Source organism: Kryptolebias marmoratus, linkage group LG9 (assembly GCF_001649575.2).
Source record: "Kryptolebias marmoratus isolate JLee-2015 linkage group LG9, ASM164957v2, whole genome shotgun sequence".
Taxonomy (NCBI): domain Eukaryota; kingdom Metazoa; phylum Chordata; class Actinopteri; order Cyprinodontiformes; family Rivulidae; genus Kryptolebias; species Kryptolebias marmoratus.
The window spans coordinates 6,843,155-6,866,883 of record NC_051438.1 but is presented as its reverse complement, the minus strand read 5'-3'; the positions used below and the strand labels follow the sequence as shown (position 1 = coordinate 6,866,883).

The window sequence follows — 23,729 nt, the reverse complement described above, 5'->3', positions numbered from 1 at the left end:
CCTCGCCTGCACCTGGACTTTCCCTCTCGCCTCAGCCCCTTTCAGACAAACCTGTCTGCAACTAGTAACCAAGCCAAGAAGAACTTACCTGTTCCGGTTCCAGTCCACGACGGTCACGTGAGTGTCCTGTTTAGAGTCACAGGTCCCGCTCCTGTCCAGTCCACAATAAAACTCTTAAAACTTCGTTGTTGTGTTGCGAGTTTGAATCCTGTCAAGTCCTGCCTTGTCACACACACAAAATTAAAGTGGAAAAACACACTACAGGCTGATCCAACTTTGATGTAATGTCCTTAAAACACATCGAAATGAGGCTCAGTATTGTGTGTGGCCTCCACGTGCCTGTATGACGCTTACAACGCCTGGACATGCTCCTGATGAGATGGCAGATGGTCTCCTGAGGGATCTCCTCCCAGACCTGGACTAAAGCATCCGCCAACTCCTGGACAGTCTGTGGTGCAACATGACGTTGGTGGATGGAGCGAGACATGATGTCCCAGATGTGCTCAATCGGATTCAGATCTGGGGAATGAGCGGGCCAGTCCATAGCTTCAATGCCTCCTTCTTGCAGGAACTGCTGACACACTCCAGCCACATGAGGTCTAGCATTGTCCTGAATGAGGAGGAACCCAGGGCCAACCGCACCAGCATGTGGTCTCACAAGGGGTCTGAGGATCTCATCTTGGTACCTAATGGCAGTCATCCTACCTCTGGCGAGCACATGGAGGGCTGTGCGGCCCTCCAAAGAAATGCCACCCCACACCATTACTAACTCACTGCCAAACCGGTCATGCTGAAGAATGTTGCAGGCAGCAGAGGCGAATTTGCTAATCCTGGTGTTCATCTTGAATAGGTTGACTACAAAAGTTAATCAGTTGTAGATATACACTTAATGATTACTTGTGCAAATTGTATTAAAATTTATGCAAAATAATCCAGTGGTTTGTGACTTATTTTGGTTGCAGACAGACTTAAGAATACACACACACACACACACACACACACACACACATAGACATTGACAAAAACATTATTGTCCACCTTAGCCTTTCAGAAGGGGGCGATAAAACAAACAAACAAAAAAAAACCTCTTCTGCCAATCTGCCTCAGGACTTTACAAATATCTTACAGGAAGATCTTAAAGCAGCGAGGCTTGAACAACAGTTGGACAAGACAACTAATTTTAATTTCAAACAGGTGAAGAAGCTGCTCTGCATCACTACACATGTGGGCTAGATCTGCCTTCAAGTGAAAAAAAAAAATGAAGAGAGCACTGACCTAAGTAGAAATGTAGTAATTATGAATTCATTGCACACGAAGGAGGCATGAACTATAATAGCTGAGTTGCAGAAATGTTAAGTAGCTGGACAGCAGTTGAGCTAAGACTTGCCAACAGCTGGATAGAAACTGATGATATTGCTCATATTTACTATGTTGACTGGGTTTTTAGCATATTTTGACTCAAAATACTTCAATTATTTACAAGTTGTGTGGAGTTTTTTTCTTTCCCGAAAACAGAATATACTCTTATATGAAGCCCTTTGAAGGTGCAGGGTACAGATAAGTCTGAAAATCTTGCCCTTCAACAGATTCACATCTTGATGCTCTCTGGTTTCTGAACTTTTAATGAGAGTCAATGCTTCTCATATACTGCAACGGTTTCGGAAATGGGATTAATTTAATTATGTGGCCCACAGGACAGAAATGGATACTGTTCAAACATAAGACGGAGATCGTTTACAGACCCGTGTTCCAGCAGGAGGAGTGGAAAAGGCTTAAAGCTCGCTGATTAATATGCATCACAGCAGGGGTTTGCCTGCTGCAGCGTGAATAGTCAGCCTGGATCAGCCGCTTGATCTGACCAGAGATGGCCAGGAAGCCGGACTGAAAGATACAGAACTCATCAGGTAAACATTAATTTCATAATACTATGGGAAATTATTAGTTTCAAGTTTAAACAGGCCTACTGCTTCTCTCTCTATCTGATCCCAATTTTCCCAGGAGTGTACTTTTTCAGTTGGTTAGCAGGCACTGATACCATCCCTTAGGTGTAGAACCTGAGTTCAAGCTCTGAATAAGCAAGCAGGTCCCCCACTGAAGTGTCCCACAGCAAATCATTGAAGCTCTGAAGCTTCAGGCTGCTGTCAAGTACTGTGGGTGACCTCTGACCCCCTCGTGGACAGAATGAAAAAGAAGGGGAAATGATAGATATACCTTCCGGGCATCAGACTCCACATTAATATTGGTGGGCTGAGCTAAATGCGGTGGCTGTTTGATCAAAAGAGACCTGAGCTTGAAGAAATAGTTCAATTCTGCCCAGACTGATGAGCTAACGGCTAGTCCGAATGCAGCCCCAGCCATACTAGATTTCAGCTGTCTTACAGCAACTTCAATCCCAAAAGGTTTTATACTGTTTCATGTTATTTCAAAAAGCTTTAACAAGCTGCTCATTACACAGTTATTCCAGCAGAAATATTTCGAGATTTTCGCTGGAGGCACTACAGCTAGCTGCTACCACTGCTATGTGTGTTTGTAAGTAACCATAGAATTCTATGTAAATAATCTTGTGGTATAGACCTGAAAGTGGTGTGTGAAACGTTTGAGAGTGAAGTTTTAAGACAACAGCAGTCTACTTTAGTCTTCGCCCAATTGTATTCGCTGTTAGATCGTCAATCCGGTCAGAATTAAACTGTTTTTCTCCAAACTCGGGTTATTCAAAAACCTATCTACAACAGGTTAAATGTTAATTGTTCATGACCTTTCAACAGAACCCTATTTCAAAAGATCCTAATATATCCTTTAGAAGAAAGCCAAACAGGGCAAACTGTTAATGATAATGTGATAAAAGAATATGTTGTACAATCCTGCTGGGACATGGAAATAAAACCAGAACTCCAAATAAGTAAGACACTGAAATCAACATTTAACTTGTAAAATTATGTATTAATTCTGAATTTAACACCAGCAACACAGTTCAAAATGTTCAGTGCTAATCTAGTGAAGCCACAATGAAACTAATAAGGCTCATTATTTACAGGTTAGTAACATGACTGTGTTGACGAAGAACATTCCAGAGAGGCTGAGAACACTATTAGAAAATCATTCATTGTATAAATCTTTGTGCTTTTGTGTTACTACACTATAATTCTTTAATTTTTTTTGCAATCTGCCACGTTGTAAAATTGCAGCAGTTACTAACTTATGAGAGGCTCCAAAAATAAAACCCAAGTTTTAATAACAATTTCCATCTAAAGTTTAATGCTACAGTGAACAGTAGGGGATGCACGGCGCTCCTACATACCAGCAGGCTGCCTGCAGAATTTACAAATAGTGGCATATTCTGTGCATCAGTTTTTATTTTGATCCGTGACTTTGCAGCACTGCAGTACAGCAGTATTGACAAGTGGAGATGTAGAGCAGAGTTTCAAGTCAGTTTCAGGAGGTCTATTTCTGCACACCTCCTCCCAGCTCCATCCCTTCACTTGGAGCACTTCCAAAACCATACAGAGGCAAAGAACAAAAACAAAATCACCAAGCTGGAGTTTTGTGAACCTTTGTGAAGAGGTAGAACATGAATTTAGCAAAAAAAAATCCTTTAAATTTGGAATAACAGGGAACTCTCCTTAATAAAGGCCACTCTCTGCAAGTGTCCTTTTAGATTTTTTAGATTCTTGTACTGAACTCTCAGGTGTACAGAAAAAGCCTGGCAGAACTTTCTAATAGCTTCACAAAGATTTCAAACCTTTTAAACCTTAATAAAGTCCATTTTATTCCACTTCAAAGTGAAAAAGTAGAGAACAATATGAAACCGGATAAGTTGTGTGACCTCAGCCTGATCTGTTGTGCTGTACTCGGTGTTCCAAGGCTTTGCTACTTCTCCTCTACAAAGAAGGGAGAGGAAAGACAATTTTTGTAAAGTACCCAGAATTTTCATGTTGACATTCGTTTGTTCAAGCATAAAAGGTAGTAAATGACACTATCTTTTATCCAGCTTCCAACTGGACAAAAATCAGCTCATAAAAACAACTCAGTTCAGTCACAAATTTAAAGTGAATTTGTTTGATTTTGGAGATGCAGTGAAATTTAGTCTTTTGCAAACCATTTTGATTCACAAAAATGTTAAACACCCAGATGGAGTGGTAGAAATGAAACTGCATGTGTTATAAGGTCATGTGACTGCAATGCAGTCACATAATCACCGAAAATGGATTACAGAAATAGCAGTATGAGCACCCTGCTTGTCAGTAGGCTGTGCCCCCCAAGCCTGAATACAAATGGTGAGTTAGCACAAAACACATCCATACAGCCGTTATATTGTGTCCTGTGACAAGTTCGCCCACAGCTGTTGAAACTGGCTGTTGAGATTCAGCAGATTGATACTGTCTGAAAGTTTTAGCCCAAGCTGATTCCACATGTTTGAGTGAGGAAGGATCGGGGGGCCTGGCTGGCCACAGGAGGACCTCAGCATGAAGCAGGCAGTCCATAGACACTTGTGTCATGTGTGGACAACATTGCTTTATTAAAAGACTATATCAGGATGCTGTCTTAGGAGGGGTAAGACATGCTGATGCAGGTTATCACAGACTTAAAGCTGTGCTATCATGGTCCCTGGTAGCACATCTGTGTGCCCCACATGCATGATACAACCACCCAACCATATGCAAACCCACAATGTGACCCCTATCAAACTCCATCAAGCTGGTAATGCTGTCTAATGTGTCTACGAGCCATCCTTTGTTTCTGCTGACCTTCATTCACTGTTTTTACTGGCTGTCGGAGACTCCAGCAACTCCCTGATAACATTAACACTCCACTCTGTATGCCACTGCTATGACCTCTAGTGGCTGTTCTAGATGTGCAAATTTCTTGCGACTTGGATCATTTACAGAACTGGCACAGGTTTGCATGTGGCCAAATCAGACTGTTTATGTCAGGTGCTTTAATATTTTACACCAGATGCCCTTCCTGACTTGGCCTCGAACCTGCAGCCTCAGAATTACAGGACCGTGACACTGACCACCGAGCTACCACAGCCCCTGTAACCTGTACAAAGTAACTTTTTTTGGGGGAAAGCAGCTGATAAAACCTGTTTTCTCACCAAAACCCCAGCATGCCCAGAAGAGGCTGAAAGGGGCAAATGCAGCAAATTTAGTTTCACCAAATATCTTACTGTGGACAGGGCCTTAGTTGTACATGTCTGGGTCTGAATCAGGCTCAAAAGAGAATTCTGTTGTGCTTAAAAATAACCTGAAGAAGTTACAAAAAGGTTTGTGGTGGAAAGTGTTGTTTCCCCCCCCCCTTTTTTCCCAAAATTTGCACAGCAATGGGTCAGTAAAAGCAAGTTCAGAAACTTCAGGGGACAAAGATATTAGAACCATTTCTTTACACTAACTGTTTGTCTGAAAGTATGACAGTGTAAATGTTCCAGCGGTTGCCATGGTGATCATGCAGGTTGTTCCAAATGATATTTGATGCCCCGCAGACAACCAGTCTTTTCCCAATAGAGTCCGATGTAATTGGTCCCAACAGGGGAGAAAATGAATTCAATTAAACTTTATTATTAGGATTCATAATTTCTTTGGCAAGATGAGAAGAACCCTGTCAGAAAACGCAAGCCGAGTCATAAATCAAAGGAAAGGAAATTAGATCTTGACAGTGTGAGAAGTGAAGCTTTGGTTGAGCCTTTTCAGAAATGATTAGAAACAGAAACCTGTAATCTTGAAGGAGTGGAAAACTGTGTTGTAGCAGCAGTCTAACTCTAATGTGTAGTTAGTATTTACCAACAAGCTCATCTCCAATTTGTAAAATGTCTTTAGTTTACTTACGTTTTTAATGTGTGTGTGTGTGTGTGTGTATAAAAAGAGAATTTAAAAGTTCAGAAAAAAAGGTTGAAGGGTGCCAATGCAACTATATTCCATTAGCATTCTTCTCTAAAGCCTAATAGCAATTTTGGACCGAATTATTTTATTTTATTCAGTTTATTTAAGCCTGAAACAGAGACTAACATGCTGCATCTCTGCCTTCAAACTTCTTGTATCTAAGTTGTTTTGGCTCATCACACACGTCTCACATGTTTTATATAGGAGATACCGCAACTAAAAAAAGACCCTTCACTTAGATACAATGGAAGTCAACAAGTGCTTAAATGTGTGCATGTATGGACTGCAGAAGAAGTGTAGTATTGCTAGTTGGCAAACAGCATTATGTGAAGGTGTCTCCAGAAGGTCTTGAGATTCACAAGATTCCAAATTTCCTCGCTTGAGTCACAGACGTTTACTGTCTTGTTGCTTGAATTTTGAACATGTTCAAAAATTTGTGTAGGAAATTGTCTCTCATAGTAGTCACAGAGTTGTTGCTGGTGTCTCAAAGCCGTCTTGAGCCCATCCTGAATCCTTCTCGATTTTGTTGTGGGCGTCTCCAATCTGTCTCAAGAGTGCTAGAGCTGTACAGAAAACTCGTCTAAGGTTGAAAAAACAGGCAAATGATAAATAATTTCTCTCTCTCTCTCTCTCTCTATATATATATATATATATATATATATATATATATTATATATATATTTAAAATTGTTCTTCAATAGATTCAATCGTAAAGCATAGGGGCAGCTGCTGAGGTAGGTATGATGTGGGTGAAATCATGTGCATAGCCTAGAATACAGTTTTCAAGCACTGGTCTCGCAACAGCCATACACCATGCTGGTCTCAAACACTCAGAATTCACTGAGACTGAACTGAACTCCCGCAACTTAAAATCTGAGTATTGTCTTGCAATTTTGAGTCACCAACTAGTCTCCAACAGTCAAAGTCCAGTGACTCCACCACCAAAAGTGGAAATTGAAACAAAATAATAATGGGTGACTAGTAATAGGTTGCTTATGCATCGACACCCTTAATAAATGCTGGTGCACTCACCTGACTTCACTCTCTTTAATGTGGCCGGCAAGTTCTTCAACAAACTTTTCTCCTTTCATCCAGTAGATGATGGGCCTCCTGTTTTCTCCACTGTAGCCAAAAAAGGCCTTGCAGTCCAGACTGAGAGGCATACCTGCGAGGCACGACACAAAACGATTATTGAAAATCGTGAAGGAGGATTTGTACCGCAGCTAAAACTTCAGACTGAATCATGACTACGATCTGAGAAAGACTAACACAATTATTTTAAAGAAACTGAGCAGCCGCAAGATCTTCAACTTTAAATACAGTTTAAGAAAGAACATTTGTGCACAGGCATCACCATTAATCCATTCAACCCACATGGTCAATGGTAAAGCCAGCAATAAACATCAACAGTAAAACTGAAAATGCATCTCTTTTCTTCAGCTTATAGGGTTTGTTTTATGACGAGATTCAACTTCCTCCTTTGAGTCATACATGAAATCATCACCAAATTTGTTATTTTTTCATTTGAAACACATCAAGACTCATTTATATTACATGCCTTCATACGGGGTGGGGGTGGGGGTATGTTTAGACTACTGAAGCTGATGTTTGTTTGGGGCAATAAACAAGGAAAGGCTCTCCAAATCTTTTTTACCAGAGTCGTCAATCACACCAAAACTTTGCAATAGATCATTACAAAATTCTCCTTCTCAAATACAAATTGCACCATGGTCTTGCTCATTTGCACCTTTCTGACCTCCTTCACTCTTACATCCTGGAACCTCAAGCTTTTTGACTCTGACCTGCTCCCCATTCCTCACACCAGAATCCAAACAGCACTTTCAGTATCTCAGACGTGACTGTTTAGGAATGCTTATCCTGTTGACATTTTGCAATACTTCTATCCTGATTTTATATATATATATATATATATATATATATATATATATATATATATATATATATATATTCTAAATATTCCCAAAATGTTTTTCATTTAATAAAGCATACAATCTAAGCTATATCTTATTTCTTACCAGTCCCTGGACTGACTTTTACTGTTTCTGTGTGCTGTTTATTTTATTCTGATCTGATTTTATTCTATGTGAAGTTTTCTTGGGTCTTATGAAAGTTGGGATATAAATTTAAGTTATTGTTATAATTAGTTGGAGACACCTGCCAGTTGATGCTGGGAGAGCTGTTATCACCAGCTCAACTATAACCAGTAAAAAATGTCTCTGTGTACATAAAGCTGTCAGCTGAAGTTCCTTTAAAATGAGAGGCAATTAAGTTTTTGTTTACCAAATAATTGCAGCTCAGTGGTAACGTGGTCAGCTTGCAGTTGGAAAACTAAATTTCTCATTGCCCATGATTTCATTGAGAGTGTGTAATAAATAGTGTAAAAAGTTAACAAAGTTAAAGCTCTGCATGTCTATTTATGTGAACACACTGTGTAACCTATGGTGCCATATAGTTCAAGAAAATCCATCCATCCACCCATCCATCCATCCATCCATCCATCCATCCATCCATCCATCCATCCATCCATCCATCCATCCATCCACTTTAACTTATAGGGGTTCATTAAGTTATAGAATAGAATAGAATTTCTTTATTGTCATTGTACTAAAAAGCACAACAAAATTTAAAAATAGCAACTCTCGAAGGCAGTGCAAAATATATAAATATAATAGAAATAAAATAAAAACAATAGAAACGATGTTAACAAAATGATTGCTCAGATTTTAGATGAATTTGCGATGTTCAGGGCAACAACAGCTCTCGGGTAGAAACTATTTTTTATTCTGCTAGTTCTTGTCTTTATTGCCCCGAAACACCTCCCTGAGGGGTAAGAGTTCGAAGAGTTGGTGGCCAGGGTGTGAGGAATCCCTGATGATGCTGTGGGCGATCCGGAGGTAGCGGGTCCTGTAGTTCTTCTCCAGAGATGGAACAGGGCAGCCAATCAGTTTTTGGGCAGTGTTTGTGACCCTCTGGAGCTGCTTCCTCTCTGTTGCAGTGCAGCTAGAGAACCATAGCGAGATGCCACGGTGGAATATTATTTCAGCAACTCGCATCCAAGATTTCATTCTATCTGTCATGGTTTATACCTAATGACCATTGGTCAGGGTTTAAACATAAATGCACCAGTAAATTGAGAGATTTGCCTTTTTGCTCAGCTCCTTCTTCAACATTACAAATTGGACTATTGCCTTCATAATTGCTGTCAAAGCCTCAATTATTTGATCCATCTCCTGCCCCATTCTGCCATCACTTGTAAATAAAACTTTCAGGTACTCAAACTCCTTTGCTCTAGGCAAAGACTCATCCCCATCCTAGAGGGAGCACTTTCCAGTTGAAAATGAGAACAGACCATTTACTGATATATATATATATATATATATATATATATATCAGTAAATGCATGTCTTGAGCTGCAGAGTTTTCAAAATTCTTCCCAGTTGAACACACTGAAAATATAAACTGAGATTGAGTTTAGATGTGTCTGTGCCAATAAAAAAATTTTCCACTTGAGTAACAAAATGCAAAGTATAACGGGTATTTCTAAACCTAAGGAGCTGAGAAGTGGCAGTGAGGTGGATGCGCCACCCTGAGGCCAGCAGAAACAGCTCACTAAGATACCAGTGCGGATGATAACCACAATACATGAGTGCTGAAATATCAGTATCCTAATAATAATTAACATGTAGGGACATCATGACAGACAGTATCCATGCCAGCTCCCACACACAATCATGTAAGACCTTAAAGCCCCCACCAGGCTTTTATTACAGCTATCAGCAGTGATGATGAGGCAATAATGAGCATTCTAATGGACACCACCTCGTTAGGCAGTTAATTAGCAGATAAGTGTGATAGACCTCAGTATTATAATAACAATGGCTCCATCAGCACAGTCAAGAACCAAAACACTGAGAAATACGGACCTCTGTTTTGCTTCTGTTCAAGAACTTCAGCTGAGTATTAACACAAAAATAAATTTGCTTTTAAAACAAATTAACTGATTCTTTTGTGTTATGCGGTTTTTGGAATTACTTATGTATTTTGGTTTGATTCCATTCCAAATTGCACTTTTTTAAAGACCCCTCCCCTCCCACATCCCCTATCCCCAAGGCTGAATAAACATGAGTTTGGGTTTGATATGGAAATGCCTGACGCTTGCTTCAAGTTTGGTGTCACTGCCTAACTTCTTTTGATTGATGGAGCTGGGGAGGAGGAGACAGGACGCTTTGACGTGTGTCAGTCTAAAAAAGATTATTTCCAGACTAAAGAACTGGTCGCCAACCCCCCCTACACACACACACACACATTATGGTGTGTATGTTGGTGGGCTCTTGCAGTGAGAAACATTTTCCTTTCTGCACCTTTCTGCGTTGCATGTTCATAGTTACACACACACACACACACACACACACACTTCAGAACAGGCTATAAAAAAGCAATGGAGTGAAATTGGTTTAGCTTGATTGCGTGTGTGTGTCTGTGTGTGTGTAAGGACGCGTGTGAATGTGAGCGCTGCAGTAATTGATTAGCACCCCGAGGGTGTGTTTGTGTTCTCAGCATGTTATGGTGATTAAAATCATCAACTTTGTTTGTGCTCGTGTGGAATGAGGGTGAGTGTTGGTTGGTGCAATGGAGACTGGGTGTGTGTTGCACCCCCACCACCAGCAGCACATACACACAGATGCGCACACATACACAGAGGATCAGGTTGAGATGCTGTCTGTGTTTTATAAAGCAGAATCAAGCCCTCATTTCTGTTTGCGTCTGTAGCAGCAGGGGGTTTATGAGCAGTAAAAAACGAATGTGTTGTTGTCGGGACCGTCAAATAAAGACTGTGCACAAATGACTGATGCAAAATCCTTCACACTTAGGCTCATCATCGTTTCACACTGCGGCCGAGTGTGAACACACCTTTTCCTTTACTGTGATTCACAAAGGAAGAATTCACTTCTCAATCCTGAGTGTTTGCAAACAAAAGTCAGGTGACTGTTGTGTCAAAACCAATTGGTTTCTTCTCATTTTTGTTGTCCCTTTGGTCTGACAGACTTGTCTGTACTTGTCAGTGTAGCTTCTCTGATACTCAGAACACGTAGCTGGACTCCGGTTTGCCCTTGGTTCACTTTTTAATGCTGCTATTGAAGCATGAGGGACTGCTGGTTATCAGACGTCAACATCTGTTTCCCTCTGACTGTAAGAATCCTTCAGCTTTGAGGTTGTTTCTTGCTGAAAGTTTAATCCAGACTTCCTAAAACTCTGTACGTTTTTTAAAATTTATTCACGATGTGTTTCCATCAACCAGAGTTACAAAAAAAAGTCATTTAGCTGACAAGTCTACTTGAACACAGGTAGGGTGGTTATGCAGTCATCCTTACAATAATCTTCAAAGAATACATGTTTTGACAGGGTGTGTTTCAAAAGTTGATTGTTTTAGCAGTTCTCTACATAGATAACACCAAAAACACATAAAGTCACTGAAGAACCAATTTCTTTTACAATTCAAATACATGCTGTATGTCTTGAGGTTGCCAAATCGTGGTGTTGAGTCAACCTTTGGACTGATGAGACACACTGATTCATTCAGCAGCCTCAGTACACCTACATTTCCAGAGTCACATGGAAAACAGCAACAAACTCAACAACTAATGTCATGAAAAAGTGTAAAGGTTAAATTTTAGTTAATTTAGGACATGCACACATCCTTCCCTCCAGCTGTCCCTCCGTGGATAGTGTGCCTGAAAAAAGTCCATTATATCATCTGATTTGAATGGACACACCTCCCAGTCAACAGGAGTTTATTTTGGCACATAGTAGTAGTTCCACTTGGCATCAGTTCATATAAAATATTAGTTCTTGCCCTTGTACTCATCCTCATTTTTTTCTTCTTGTGTTTACAATTTTGAGGGACTGCTTCATGTCTTGTTTCCTGGTTTTAGTGTATTTTCATGGCAGTATTACAGCACCACATACTGGCATAGTAACAACAGCATTTTGGGTCGTTTTCCGTGTTTCTGTGTGAATGAAAACATTTCTAGAAACACTGAAGTATTTATGAGGATATTTACAGAAAAGGCAATAAAAAGACACCAGGATGACCTTTTTTTTTTTTTTTTTTACCAAGAGTTGTTTTACTTACATACAAATTGCTATAAAACTGGGACAAGTCTGGCTAGCCATTAGCTTGACTCTTAGGTGGACGTTTGCCTCTATTTTCATACTCCATCCTCTATGACATGCCACAGCAGATAACCATTGACAACCTTTTGACGGAACATCACTTCAAAAATAACCACACCATCCCCCTAAATGAGCATTTATAAAACACTGTTTATATAAACAAGCAGGCTCAGTATTTGGCAAGTTCAAGTACTTTATTTGTTCAATTAGATATAATTTTTTGCTTGTTGCTCAGTTTACTTTTTAACTTAAGAACATTGTATTCCAACAAAAACTTTGTATTTAAATGCTCATAGTGGTTAAATACAGGTAACTTACTAATAAACATTTGGTAATAGAATCCAAAATATGAAGAATGCAGGTAAACAATGAGAATGGAGAGCACAAATAAATGTTGACTCACTTTTTGGTAAAAAACAATGAGTCAGTATTGTCCTTTTTATCTAATGAACTGTGTATTAATGGTTTAGCAAATATTTACTACATAATACCTATAATTTACAATTTATTAATAATTCATTAGGATACCCTTAATGTGAAGTGGTATGCAAACTCTTTAGTTGTCACTGAGGTGTTAAATTCAAAACCAGCCTTCAATCATCAAGAGTGGTAATTCACTCTGATTTGTTCAGATTCTGACCCAAAATCTTGAAGGAACTGATTTGTGGTAGGAATGTAAATAAAAAGTGTGTGTGTGTGTGTGGTGGGGAGTGGTATCTGCATGGTGTTAAATTAATAAAAACAGAAGCAGTCTTCGTGACTTCTCTGCCTGTAATTCAAGCAGCTACTATTCACATCATTAGTCGCTTTCACCTGTCAGTCTTCGGGGTTTCCTGCTCTCTCCTCGAGGTTCACGAAAACAGATTCTGTCTCATCTCCTCGTGTCTTTTTGCCTTTTCTCTTACCGTGTCAGGATTTATTCCCTTTGCCATTGTTCGTATTCTACGTCTTCTTTGTCTCCTCTTTCACACCCATGTTATCCCTGACTGAACAGGCAAGTTTCACCTGCAGTGTTTCAGTGTTTTTGTGAAGGCAAATGTTCATTAGTAATGCTGGGTATTATTATGACTGCATTCAACAGGTACAATATCAAAAAGAGAAGGCAACAAATAATGAGATTAATATTTCTGTTAGGTGTAATGAGAAACACTGAGGATCAGATTAGCTGCCAGGTGAGAGATTACAGGAGAAAGGACTGGACTTACTGACTTTGACAGTCATGCATTTTTCATCTCACATCATTTGTGATTCAGCCCGTTTATTAAATCTTAGCCTACTTAACACCAAGATTGATGTTAAATAAGAGTTATTGAATTGAATTGTTCCTTTCCCTGGGAAATCAGGAGGTGTCGGGGGAGCAGGGGAGCTGGTGTGTTTCAGTGAAGCTTGGATAATTTTCAATTAGCTCATCGGATCAAAAGATTCTTTTCATTTCTGTCAAATGTAATTTCTGTCAAACGTAATTTCTTCTTTTTTCTTCTCATAAAAGCATAGACAACATTAAACGCCTAGAATTTCTTGAAGGAATGCATATCATCCCCTGCTTTTCATGCCAGAGTTTTCAAATTTAATCATTTTACTATGAAAAGTGGAGTTGAAACCATTTTGGAGTAAACTTTTTAAATGATACTATGTGCAATGTCATGCAACATTGAGAGATCTTGTGAGATATATTAGCACCCAAAGTATTTGTTAGTGACTCAACTACTACTACATCAAATCTTAGCTAAACTGAGTTATACTGAGTTCTTTTGTGGTGGCTAAGAAGGTTGAATGGCTTTATCTGGGTTGACTCCAAAAAGTAATAGATGTACTTCTAGAGATTACTTTCTGAGAGTTTGATGGAGTGGTTCATAAGATATTTTGCTAACAGACAAATGAACTCATGCTCACACACACACACACATGCAAAAAAATTTGAACAAACAAACAAAAAAGGTAAGGACAGAAAGCACAGCTTACAAGATCAACTCATTCCAAGTCTAATTGTCTACATACTGCAAATCAAAAATTTATATACATCTAAAACCGATTACCTTTTGAAGTCAATCTGTTTCAAGATGGCTAACACACCCAACTGAGCTTAGAAAACCAACAAGAAACTTTGTCATTTTTACAGATAGTAAACTATATATGTGTGGCTGAGTTTTTGGTTGAGCCAAGAGACTGAAGCATCCTGTTCTTCATCATCATCATCATCATCTAAAAGCCAAACCAGACACACTTATACTACACTATTCTGTACTGTACTGTACTATGCAGTATGGTATATCATACCATTCAAAACTATTTTATACTACACTACAATACACTATAATATATAGTATATGTACTATATTGTACAATATAATGTCATTTAAAAGTATGCTATATTATGCTATATTTTATATAATTTAAAAATATACTACACTATACTATATTTTTAAAAGTTTACTATACCATACTATACTATACTGCGTGGTGTATTATATAATACCATTCAAAACTGTTTTGCCATGAGGCAAAAACATACAAATACACAAACAAACACAAGCGAACAGCACACATGCCCCATTTCTACCCAAGAAGTTACAGCTATGTCATAAAACATCAATTTCGAATAATGATATTGGAAAACAAAAAATTTGATTTGATTTAGTTCCCAAAAACCATCAGCAAGGAGCTAAAAGCAATGATAGGACTGGATTACCGCCTTTAGCTGTTCAGCCACTGAATCCCACAGTCTGATATTGGACTCCGGTGATTACATTCATTTGGTGAAGTTAGAGCTTCATGTTCCATCACTTATTACTCAGATCTGAAGAAAATCGCTTGCAAGGTTGAAATGTTTGGAAGATATAAGAGGATAACGGTATCTTTCCCAACCATTAATGTGAGTACTGAATGTTATAAGGAGAGCAAGCACCTTGGAAGGTTTAAGATTCAGGCTAGCTTGAAGCATGGACTACTATTCACAAGATTTTATTGAATATGTTCATATCATATGGGAAAAGAGCAGTTGACCTCTGGAAACTTGATGCAAAAATTAGATTATTATGATTATGATTTTTCACCTCCATTCGTCATCTCATATTGCAGGAGAGAACCTTCCTATTTTTGACAGACATAGCCATGCTCATGCAAGGCTTGTATAAGCACATTGTCTAATTCTGGAAGCAGCATGCTCCAGTGATGCTGACTTAACAAATGCACTGATCCTTTCCATTTAAATCTTGCCTTTGTGCAGCCAAGCTAAAGACATTCTGCAAGATCTGCATATGGCTCAAAAAAGACCCAAAGTCCAAATAGGTTCAGACACCTCCTCTCAAGCCAGAGAAAGTGCACCGGCTTTACTTTGTGGAGCTCAAATGTCAAAGTTTGCTGAAAAATTCCTTTCATGTACCTGTGGTCCTCATCACAGATTGATTTGGGAGGTTGGCGAGGCAACTGATTAACCTTTGGAGTCACTCCAAGTCAAGATGGCCACCACAGCTAATCAACATTAGCCAACACAAAAGTGGGCCTAATTCAAGTAATTTTACAGATATGGAGCTAAAGTCTGGTGTGATAGGAGCTGAGACTCATTCTCAGCAGATCCAAATATATATATATATATAAAAACAAACAAACAAAAAAACAGTGCCAACAAATACCTTAAGTGCTAGCACACCTCTTGAGATCTCACAATATTGTCTGAAATTAGGCAAACCGTAATTTTCAAGGTATAACCAAACTGGCTACAACTCCATCTTTTCTCATCTTAAATATCATGTGATATATGATATATGCAATATGCAATTCTTTAAAGAATGCTAGGCCTTTAGTCTTGTTTTATGCCTTTGCTTAAAAAGGTTTTTGACAAGGTTAATTTGAGATTGTCTTTATTAAAGGTGTACCTGAATTCTCACTAAAAACCGAACAGAACGCTGATTTTCCTGCTTTTCTTCAAAGTTTTCTGAACAGTTCTCCCCTCATGCATTCCTTTTATGATGGTAATTAGGCTGTTCTCCTGTATGGAAGCACATGCTGCCTTAACACTATTTAATAGCTCGTTTTAAGGTGATAAAAACACAAGTAGTGTTGGAAAACAATTGATTACCCAATAAAAAGAACCTTTTTAATCAATATTATTCTTTTTCCGATACATCTTTATTAGTTTTCTAACAACACATACTGACCTGAACTTGAGGTTTCAACACCTGGTCCTCATTATTGTTGCTGACAGGAATATCTCACCATTTCAGGGTGTGTTTATGCTGCTCATAGATGTTCCTAAAATGAGTTGGACCGATGAGACCAACACCAAAGCTGTGTGGCTGATTAAAGGACTGAAAGCATATGTTCTGTCACATTTACTCAGTATATTTGTGAAGACTCAGACAATCCACACACACACACGAGCGCAAAACAAAGAAAGTTGTCTAACGCTGAGCCGTAGATCGTTCATCTGCTTGTGAGTCTCAGTTTTTGTCTTTTTCCAGCGTGCGCACACACCTACAGTCATCATCAGAACTGATACATCAGAGTCCATCTGTTCACTTCAACACACACACACACACACACAGAGTTTAGGACCTTTAGGTGATTCTGAACACCGTGAATGCAGACCAGGTATGGGGGTCGTCTTGGTAACAGCTGAGTTTTGGGTCTAGGGCTCCAAGGGAACGCAGCTGCACATGGCTACACAGATGGTGCATCACCTCCCCCCAACACACACACACACACACACAGCCACGTGTAAGTGAGTGGGCTGCTCAGCTGTAACCTGGGAGGCAGTTCATGCTTTCATTTAATCTATTTACAGACATCCTGCTTCTAATAAATTATTCCATTTTAATTACAAATTCAGCCTATTTTTAGGAAGTGCACATGAATGTTTTTAACCTTCCTCTTCTATTGTATTCAATAATACCAGTGTTACAAGGTAAAAATAAACCTGGAAGGCTTTTCTCTGTGCCAATTCAAACCCACAGTGTTTATAATGAGTCAAAACTGCAGTGCAACATCTAAGTTTATTAATTGCCAGACCAGAGCTTTATGCCTTTTTTTACACAGGCCTACATGAAGTATCATTTTTCACTAGTTAGACATGGTTGTTAGTTATTCTTCTTCAACTGGTTACTCTGTCCATCTTACTTTTTGCTCGCCTGTTCCATCCAGCTCTCATTTTCTAATCATTATTATGTCAACTCTTGAAAGCAGCATGTCACAGGACTGTGACTCGTGGTCATTAGTCTGCACTTCCAAATTGTGGGAAAATTGGCAGATTTGCTGTTGTAGTCTACATCATTTTGGGGCCCATCTCCACCGACATTGTACCTACCTCAGCCCGTTTTGTACACACTTCCTTAGCCACCTCCATGTTTATCAATGTTTAATAATCTACTGAAGTATTATTTTGAAATGAGGTGAGATGGATTTGAACCAAGGACTTTTAAAAAAAAGTTTAAACCTTTTTCCGATGCAGTTATCAAAAGAAAAGCTCTAGCCCTGATGGGTTCAAGACACCTGCAACAACTTTGTGACTATTTTTAGAGAAAATCTGTCCCATAAATCTTTTGAACATATTCAAAATTGCAGTACTGCAAGCCTCTGCGACTCACATAAGGAAACTGAGAATCCCTGCGAACATTTCAAGACATTTCCAAGACTTGAGAACACCGTTTTCCAACTCATTGGGAACATTCGCAGCCCAGAGAGATACTGGCTGTAATTTCTGCCTGTAGCTGTTCTCTCAGTTGGTAATAAAGTTTACAGTTCTCCTCCTCCTCCTGAATCCTTCTGCATTTTGGTTCTTTCCTCCTTGTGTTACAACAATAAAATGCTACCTGTTTCACGTCAGTACATTGGTATTAAGGTGGAACAATTTTGTTCCACAAGGGATTGGAAAATAATTGTGCTGTTTGCAATTACCATTGCAAAATAACTGCGCAGATCAATAGACTCCAACAGAGTAAAGAGAACTAATTCTTAAGTTTGAATAAAGCATTGATGTGTCATGGATTTAAGTAATTTTGAGTTTATTTTGCATTAGGTTCATTGTTTTGTGTTTTTGTAATTCTGTTTCATTTCTTGTTTATTCTGCATTCACTTAAGTTCTTGTGTAGTTTTGTTTTCCGTGTTTCTTGTCACTCTGGTGTTCTGGTTGTCTTGGTGATTCTGCTTTGTTTCAGTTTTCTCATGTGTTTCCTGTGTCACGTTTCATCTGCTATCAGCTACGTAATTCTCTGGTGTGCCTGCCACGTCCACCTTACCTGTTCCTTGTCATCACCCAGCTGTAACTTATTTTCCACTCACCCTTGGTTCTTTCAAACCGTCTCTTTTCATTCATTCTTCGCTGGTTCATTCCTTTCCATCTGCATGTTGATCTTCATGCTCCCTGTGGTTTCACTGCTCTTTTTTTGTTGTAAGTTTTAGTCATTTCATTTTGTTGCTGCCATGTCAGCTCCTTGGTTTTTGGTTTTCTTTTGTTAATAAATTAGTTTTATATTAGTCCGCCATGAGTCTGCGCATTGTGTTTGCCTCACTCAACCGTAACATAATGTGCGGTTTTATTGATTCATAATGGGTTTTTATAAATGTGACTTCTGATGAGTTTAGGACTGGTAATTCCCTTTGTGATGCACACAGAGAAACACACACACACACCTATTTAAACATCTTATTTGTTGTGGCAGCTGTCCAATTCAAACACAACTAGTTTATCTTCAGAATGCTACAGAATAACCTGGCATGTAAAATCATAGGAAACTCAAACTAGGAATATAAAAGTATGAAACAAAAGATAACTTTAAATGCTTCCACAATAAATATTTTGGCTATTTTCTGGGTAGAAAACCCATTTTTACCATGTTTACAGTGCAAACTTCAATGAGCTCTGGGCAGATTCAATATAATTTGACATTACAATCATACAGGAGAGACTGAATATTATTAGATAAATATGAGATGCAGAATCACTCGTGGAAAATGCAATGAAATTTCCTGTCTAACAGGAAATGAAGCTGCCACAAAGCTGGAAAGAGTCATATTTGATTAGTTTGAACGAACTGAATATTTTTCTCTCATATCTTACTTCATCACCCCTCATCGCCTTTCGTCCTCCTCCTCTCAACTCTCACACACAGTTATATCAACTGAGGTGATTCCCGTGAAAGTAATAACTCTCTGAGGAAAGTAATAAAAGAAAATCCATCCTTACTCTTTGTCCATATTTGTCCATTTTCTGACAGCTCTAATTAACTAAGTCTTTTATGCGTCTATAAGTGACATTTGATTGGCTGGAGGGCTGGCCCTGTTAGGAACTGTTTTAAATTAACAGATGAAATTAGATATGAGATTAAAGCAGATACGTTTGACAAGGTTAATTAAATGACCAGTCATGAGAGGATTTGTTAAACCACCAGCAGATAGAGCTTCTACTGGAGTTTCTATGGAGACCCAGTTTCCCATAAAAGCATTCAGTGGCTCTGAAAACTAATTGGCATGTTGATTTTAAACATGTTAATTTAATTATTATAAACATATGAGACCACATCTGAATGGATACCAGTTTCTTGAAGTCATGGATACACACTTTATGTACAAAGGGATTTGACCACACTTGTAGATTGTTGAACTCGGTGTTTCAATCAGGGTTTGGGCTGGACCCTTGAGCTCCAGTGATAGGCAGTTTTTATGCTTCAGTATGTCAAAGCAATTTGGACGATGTTATGCTTTCAAATTTGTGTCACCGCTTTGACTATTCTACCATGACTTTCCCAATCCACAAAGCAAAGATCATAAAGACATAGTTTGATGAATTTGGTGGAAAAGAACTGGACTGGTCCAGACGGAGCCCTGACCTCAACCTCACTGGGGATGAACAGGAATGGACATTGCAAGATATACCTTCCTGTCCTTCCTGTCCAGCATCAGTGCCTGATCTCAAAAATTCCCACAGAAACAATCTTTGAAGGCTTACCACCAGTATTTGAAAAAGTATGAGCTGCCAATCTTCCCATGAATGGACGTCCCAGCAAATTCACCCCAAGGTCAGACCGTGCACGATGTTCAGCGAATTGACCCGCCCCCCCAAAAAAAACAAAAACAAAAACCCTCAATCATAGACTCTTGAAGCATCAGTTAGCAGGTTTATGTCACATTCTCAAATGCAAACTGACAGATGAGGAACAAAAAGTGTCTTTGTTGCAAAAACTCAGGACTTCAGGGAAGCACACCGATCTAGGAATTCATAAACTGGAGACAAGAATACAGAACGCCACAGATGGAACATGCCCAACTCAATGCTTCCTCCACACAAAAAGGGAGCAGAAACATGTAAAAAGGCTGGGAGCTAATTAGCAGATCTAAGAACACTTGATACCCAGTTACATACAACCAGTGGATTAAGGTGGAAACAGAAGACAGAAAAAGGAAAACCCCAAGAAATCTATAAAGGTAAATACACAAAATCCATAATATAACAGTTAAAGATTCAAGTACATGACGGCACAATTAAGAAAAGAATGAACAAATACAGCCTCTTTGAAGGGGTGCAGGAGAATGCTTCTTTTCTCTAAAAATGAACATGTCAGCACAACTTAGTGTTGTAAAGTTTCTTCTGAATGAATCACAAGACTTCTGGCACAATGTCCTTCAGACAGATAAAACCAAAAAAAAAGAAAAAAAAGAAAAGAGGTTTACACATAATGCACAGCAGCATGTTTGGAGAAAACACAGCATATCTGCACAGACTTCTCATGTGAAATATCAAGATGGTGGTGGAGGGGTAATAATTTGGGATAATTTTACAGCCACGGGACCTGGGCACATTGCAGTCATTCAGACCTCAGATAAAGAGAAATGCTGTGGTGGGACCATATATGCCTACAAATCTCAATGAACTAAAGCAATGTTGTAAATAAGAGAGGTCTAAAATGATAAAGTCAGACAGAAAAGCACTACTGGGAGTTATTGCTATGAAAGGAGGATCTACAAGCTGTTAAATTTAGGGGTGGACTTAGTTTTTCAGACACATATTTTCCATTTTGGCTTTGTTTTTGTCTGAGAAATAATGACAAGGTGGAACTTGTGTGTTTCTATACACTTGATATAAGATTTAAATCATTTCAGAACCTGGTAAAGACCAGATCGTTTTTCTTTTTTGTTTTGTTTTTATACCCTGATACATAAAACCCTAGAATAGTAAGAGTATGAACATTTTTCCCACAACTATTTATTTGGAGTTTGGGACACTTGCTGCTCATCAATCTAGGGAAGACATTATGAAAATTATATCTGAGTGTGTAAGCCTGCAGTCCAACTGAGGTAAATCTCAAGGCACCACTGAAATAAGAGGAAAAAAAGGAGATAATAGGACTAAGCAGATAGTTTTAGCCGCTGGGGTGGTTGACAGTGAGCTGAATAAAGGAACGAGAATCAGAAGTTAAAAAGAGTAAGCCCACATGAGGTTAGGAGTGTTAATAGTTTAGGTCTCAGTGGTGTTAATGTGTGCATGTGTTGGGGGGATTTCATGACAGAACTGGGTAGCAGGTGACGTCTGACTGACAGCTGTTTCCAGAGGCTTTCAAAACATCCAGCAGTGTTCTACTTCTGTGGCTCGCAGCCAGTGTTTAACAAAAAGAGGACTGCATGGGAAATTAAATTTGGTCCCTGAAATGTCTGAATCATCTGTCGTTTAACCTGCTTCAGGCCTTGTAGTGACAAGATAACTTTAATTTTGAAAATGCTTTCAGGCTGTAGGCATTGAAGTAATTCAAGCTCAGCACACAGACTGCAGAAAGTTTGATGAATTGTTAAAACCACTACCATGTTCCCCTGTTATGTAAATCCAGTTATTAGCACTCCAAATTAACACCAATCAATAAGTTCAAGTTCGTTTTAAAATGGCCACCAATTGAATAAGCATTAAAGCACCCATATTACAACCACGTGGCTACTTTTTATGAAACTCGCAGACAGTAATCCTTAGATGTACATCTGCAGCTGATTAACTTTTAAAGTCTACCTGATTCAAAATGGCTGCTGCAGCCAACTGACCTACACCCCCAACAAAAGTAATATGACTCAACTAATCAAATTTTACAAATATTTTACTAAAATTTTGTGTTGTGGTTGCTGGGAATCATTAACAACACACTCCAAGAGCTACTCATTGTGAGAGATGTTTGCTGAAAACTTAACCATTATCTGTTGGAATCAGTCTTGTTTGGTCCTGTTTGATTTTAATTACATTTTTTTGTTTCTGTTATGATTTTTGGTTCACAACTCCTTCATCAGAGTTAGAACTCAAACAAATGTTACATTGAAATGTGCATTTCAATTGGAAATAGTGTTCTATGACTTATGCTGGAAAGAGTACTTGTTTATTGTATGCGAGTAAAAGTATAGTTACTATGTTGAAATTTGACTCAACTACAAGTAAAGTTACTTATGTCAAAATCTACTCATGTAAAAGCAAAAAGTAAGTCATCAAACATTTACTTTAAGTACAGGTAAAAAAAAGTTACATACTGCTCACAGAAATGAGATGGCATAAACACAACTTTTAAAGGGGGTGGTGTGAATATATGTGACCCAAACTGGCAAAATAAGTTGGAATGAGCACAGATTGTAGTGCACAAAAAGTAAAAATACAAAGTTTTGCTGGAAACAAGATTTGTATAAAGATGAGTACATAAATACATCATCTAACAATCCCAGAAAATAAAATTGATTGTAATCTTCCTAATCTACTTTTTAAATCTAAGTTTTCTAACAGGTATGTGTTAAAAAAGATTTTTTGACTTTAAACCTTATAATTTTCTTTGAAATTGACACTTTTTCTCCGGTAGTTGCCGTAGTGCCTGGATATAGCTTCCCACAATGTTAGGTGTCATTGTGAAGCTTGGGGATTCCCCTTGTTTAAATACTTGGCTGTAATCTCAGACGACATCATTCTAGAAAAACTCACCACCACAGGCTGCAAGTCTGAGTTTCTCTGAGCTAACAGCAGAAAGAAGCCATTTCCCTCATTTTGTTTGAAGTTAAATTTGCTCTAAAACATGGACAGAAGTTCCAGGAGTTTATTTCACAACTTTTAGTTCAGCTTCAGCAAAAGTCAGGGTGGAGGTTTAGCTGTCTGCCAGTTAGCAGGTGACATGCCAATAATGCATATTTGCTGAGTTTTACTATGGCTTTATGGCTAACAAGTGTGTGAATGTGTGGATGAATGAGTAAATGACTGACTTTAGTGTAAAGCGCTTTGTGGGCCTTGAACTAGATAAAACACTATACAAACGCAAGCCATTTACCATTTATTTTAAGTCATACTCAAGTAAAAACAAAAGTGTAAATTGGATCAATTACCTAAAAAGTACAAACTACACAAAATGAGTGCCTAATTACAGAAATGTAAATGTAATTCATTTTTTCACCTCCAACATTTAGTAGAGATTTATTGTTTGGTCTTGACAAAAGTTGTAAGAAAAAAAAAATCTATATACACAATAATGAGATTTTGACTAAGTAATTGAGAAAAGCCACCCCTCTTTTTAGTGCTATAGGTCAGGCACACTTCACAGTAGAAATATTCAAAGTTCAACTGAGATATGAAAACTTGGATTTTCAACAACTAAATAGGAATTTTGATGTCTTTAATCGTTTTTACACAATTGCATATTATGTATTATGTTTTAT

General features: G+C 38.5%; 1 protein-coding gene across 4 annotated transcripts in view; it reads right to left on the bottom strand.

The window, feature by feature from the left end:
- The window catches only part of il1rapl2 (interleukin 1 receptor accessory protein-like 2), a 562,673-nt gene that overhangs the window by 50,881 nt on the left and 488,063 nt on the right, over nucleotides 1-23,729 (bottom strand). For all 4 annotated transcript variants that reach the window (XM_025007400.1, XM_025007402.1, XM_025007401.1 and 1 more), the window contains exon 8: nucleotides 6,909-7,041. In XM_025007400.1, coding sequence (XP_024863168.1) covers nucleotides 6,909-7,041 — 133 coding nt within the window. The remainder of the gene's footprint in view (nucleotides 1-6,908; nucleotides 7,042-23,729) is intronic.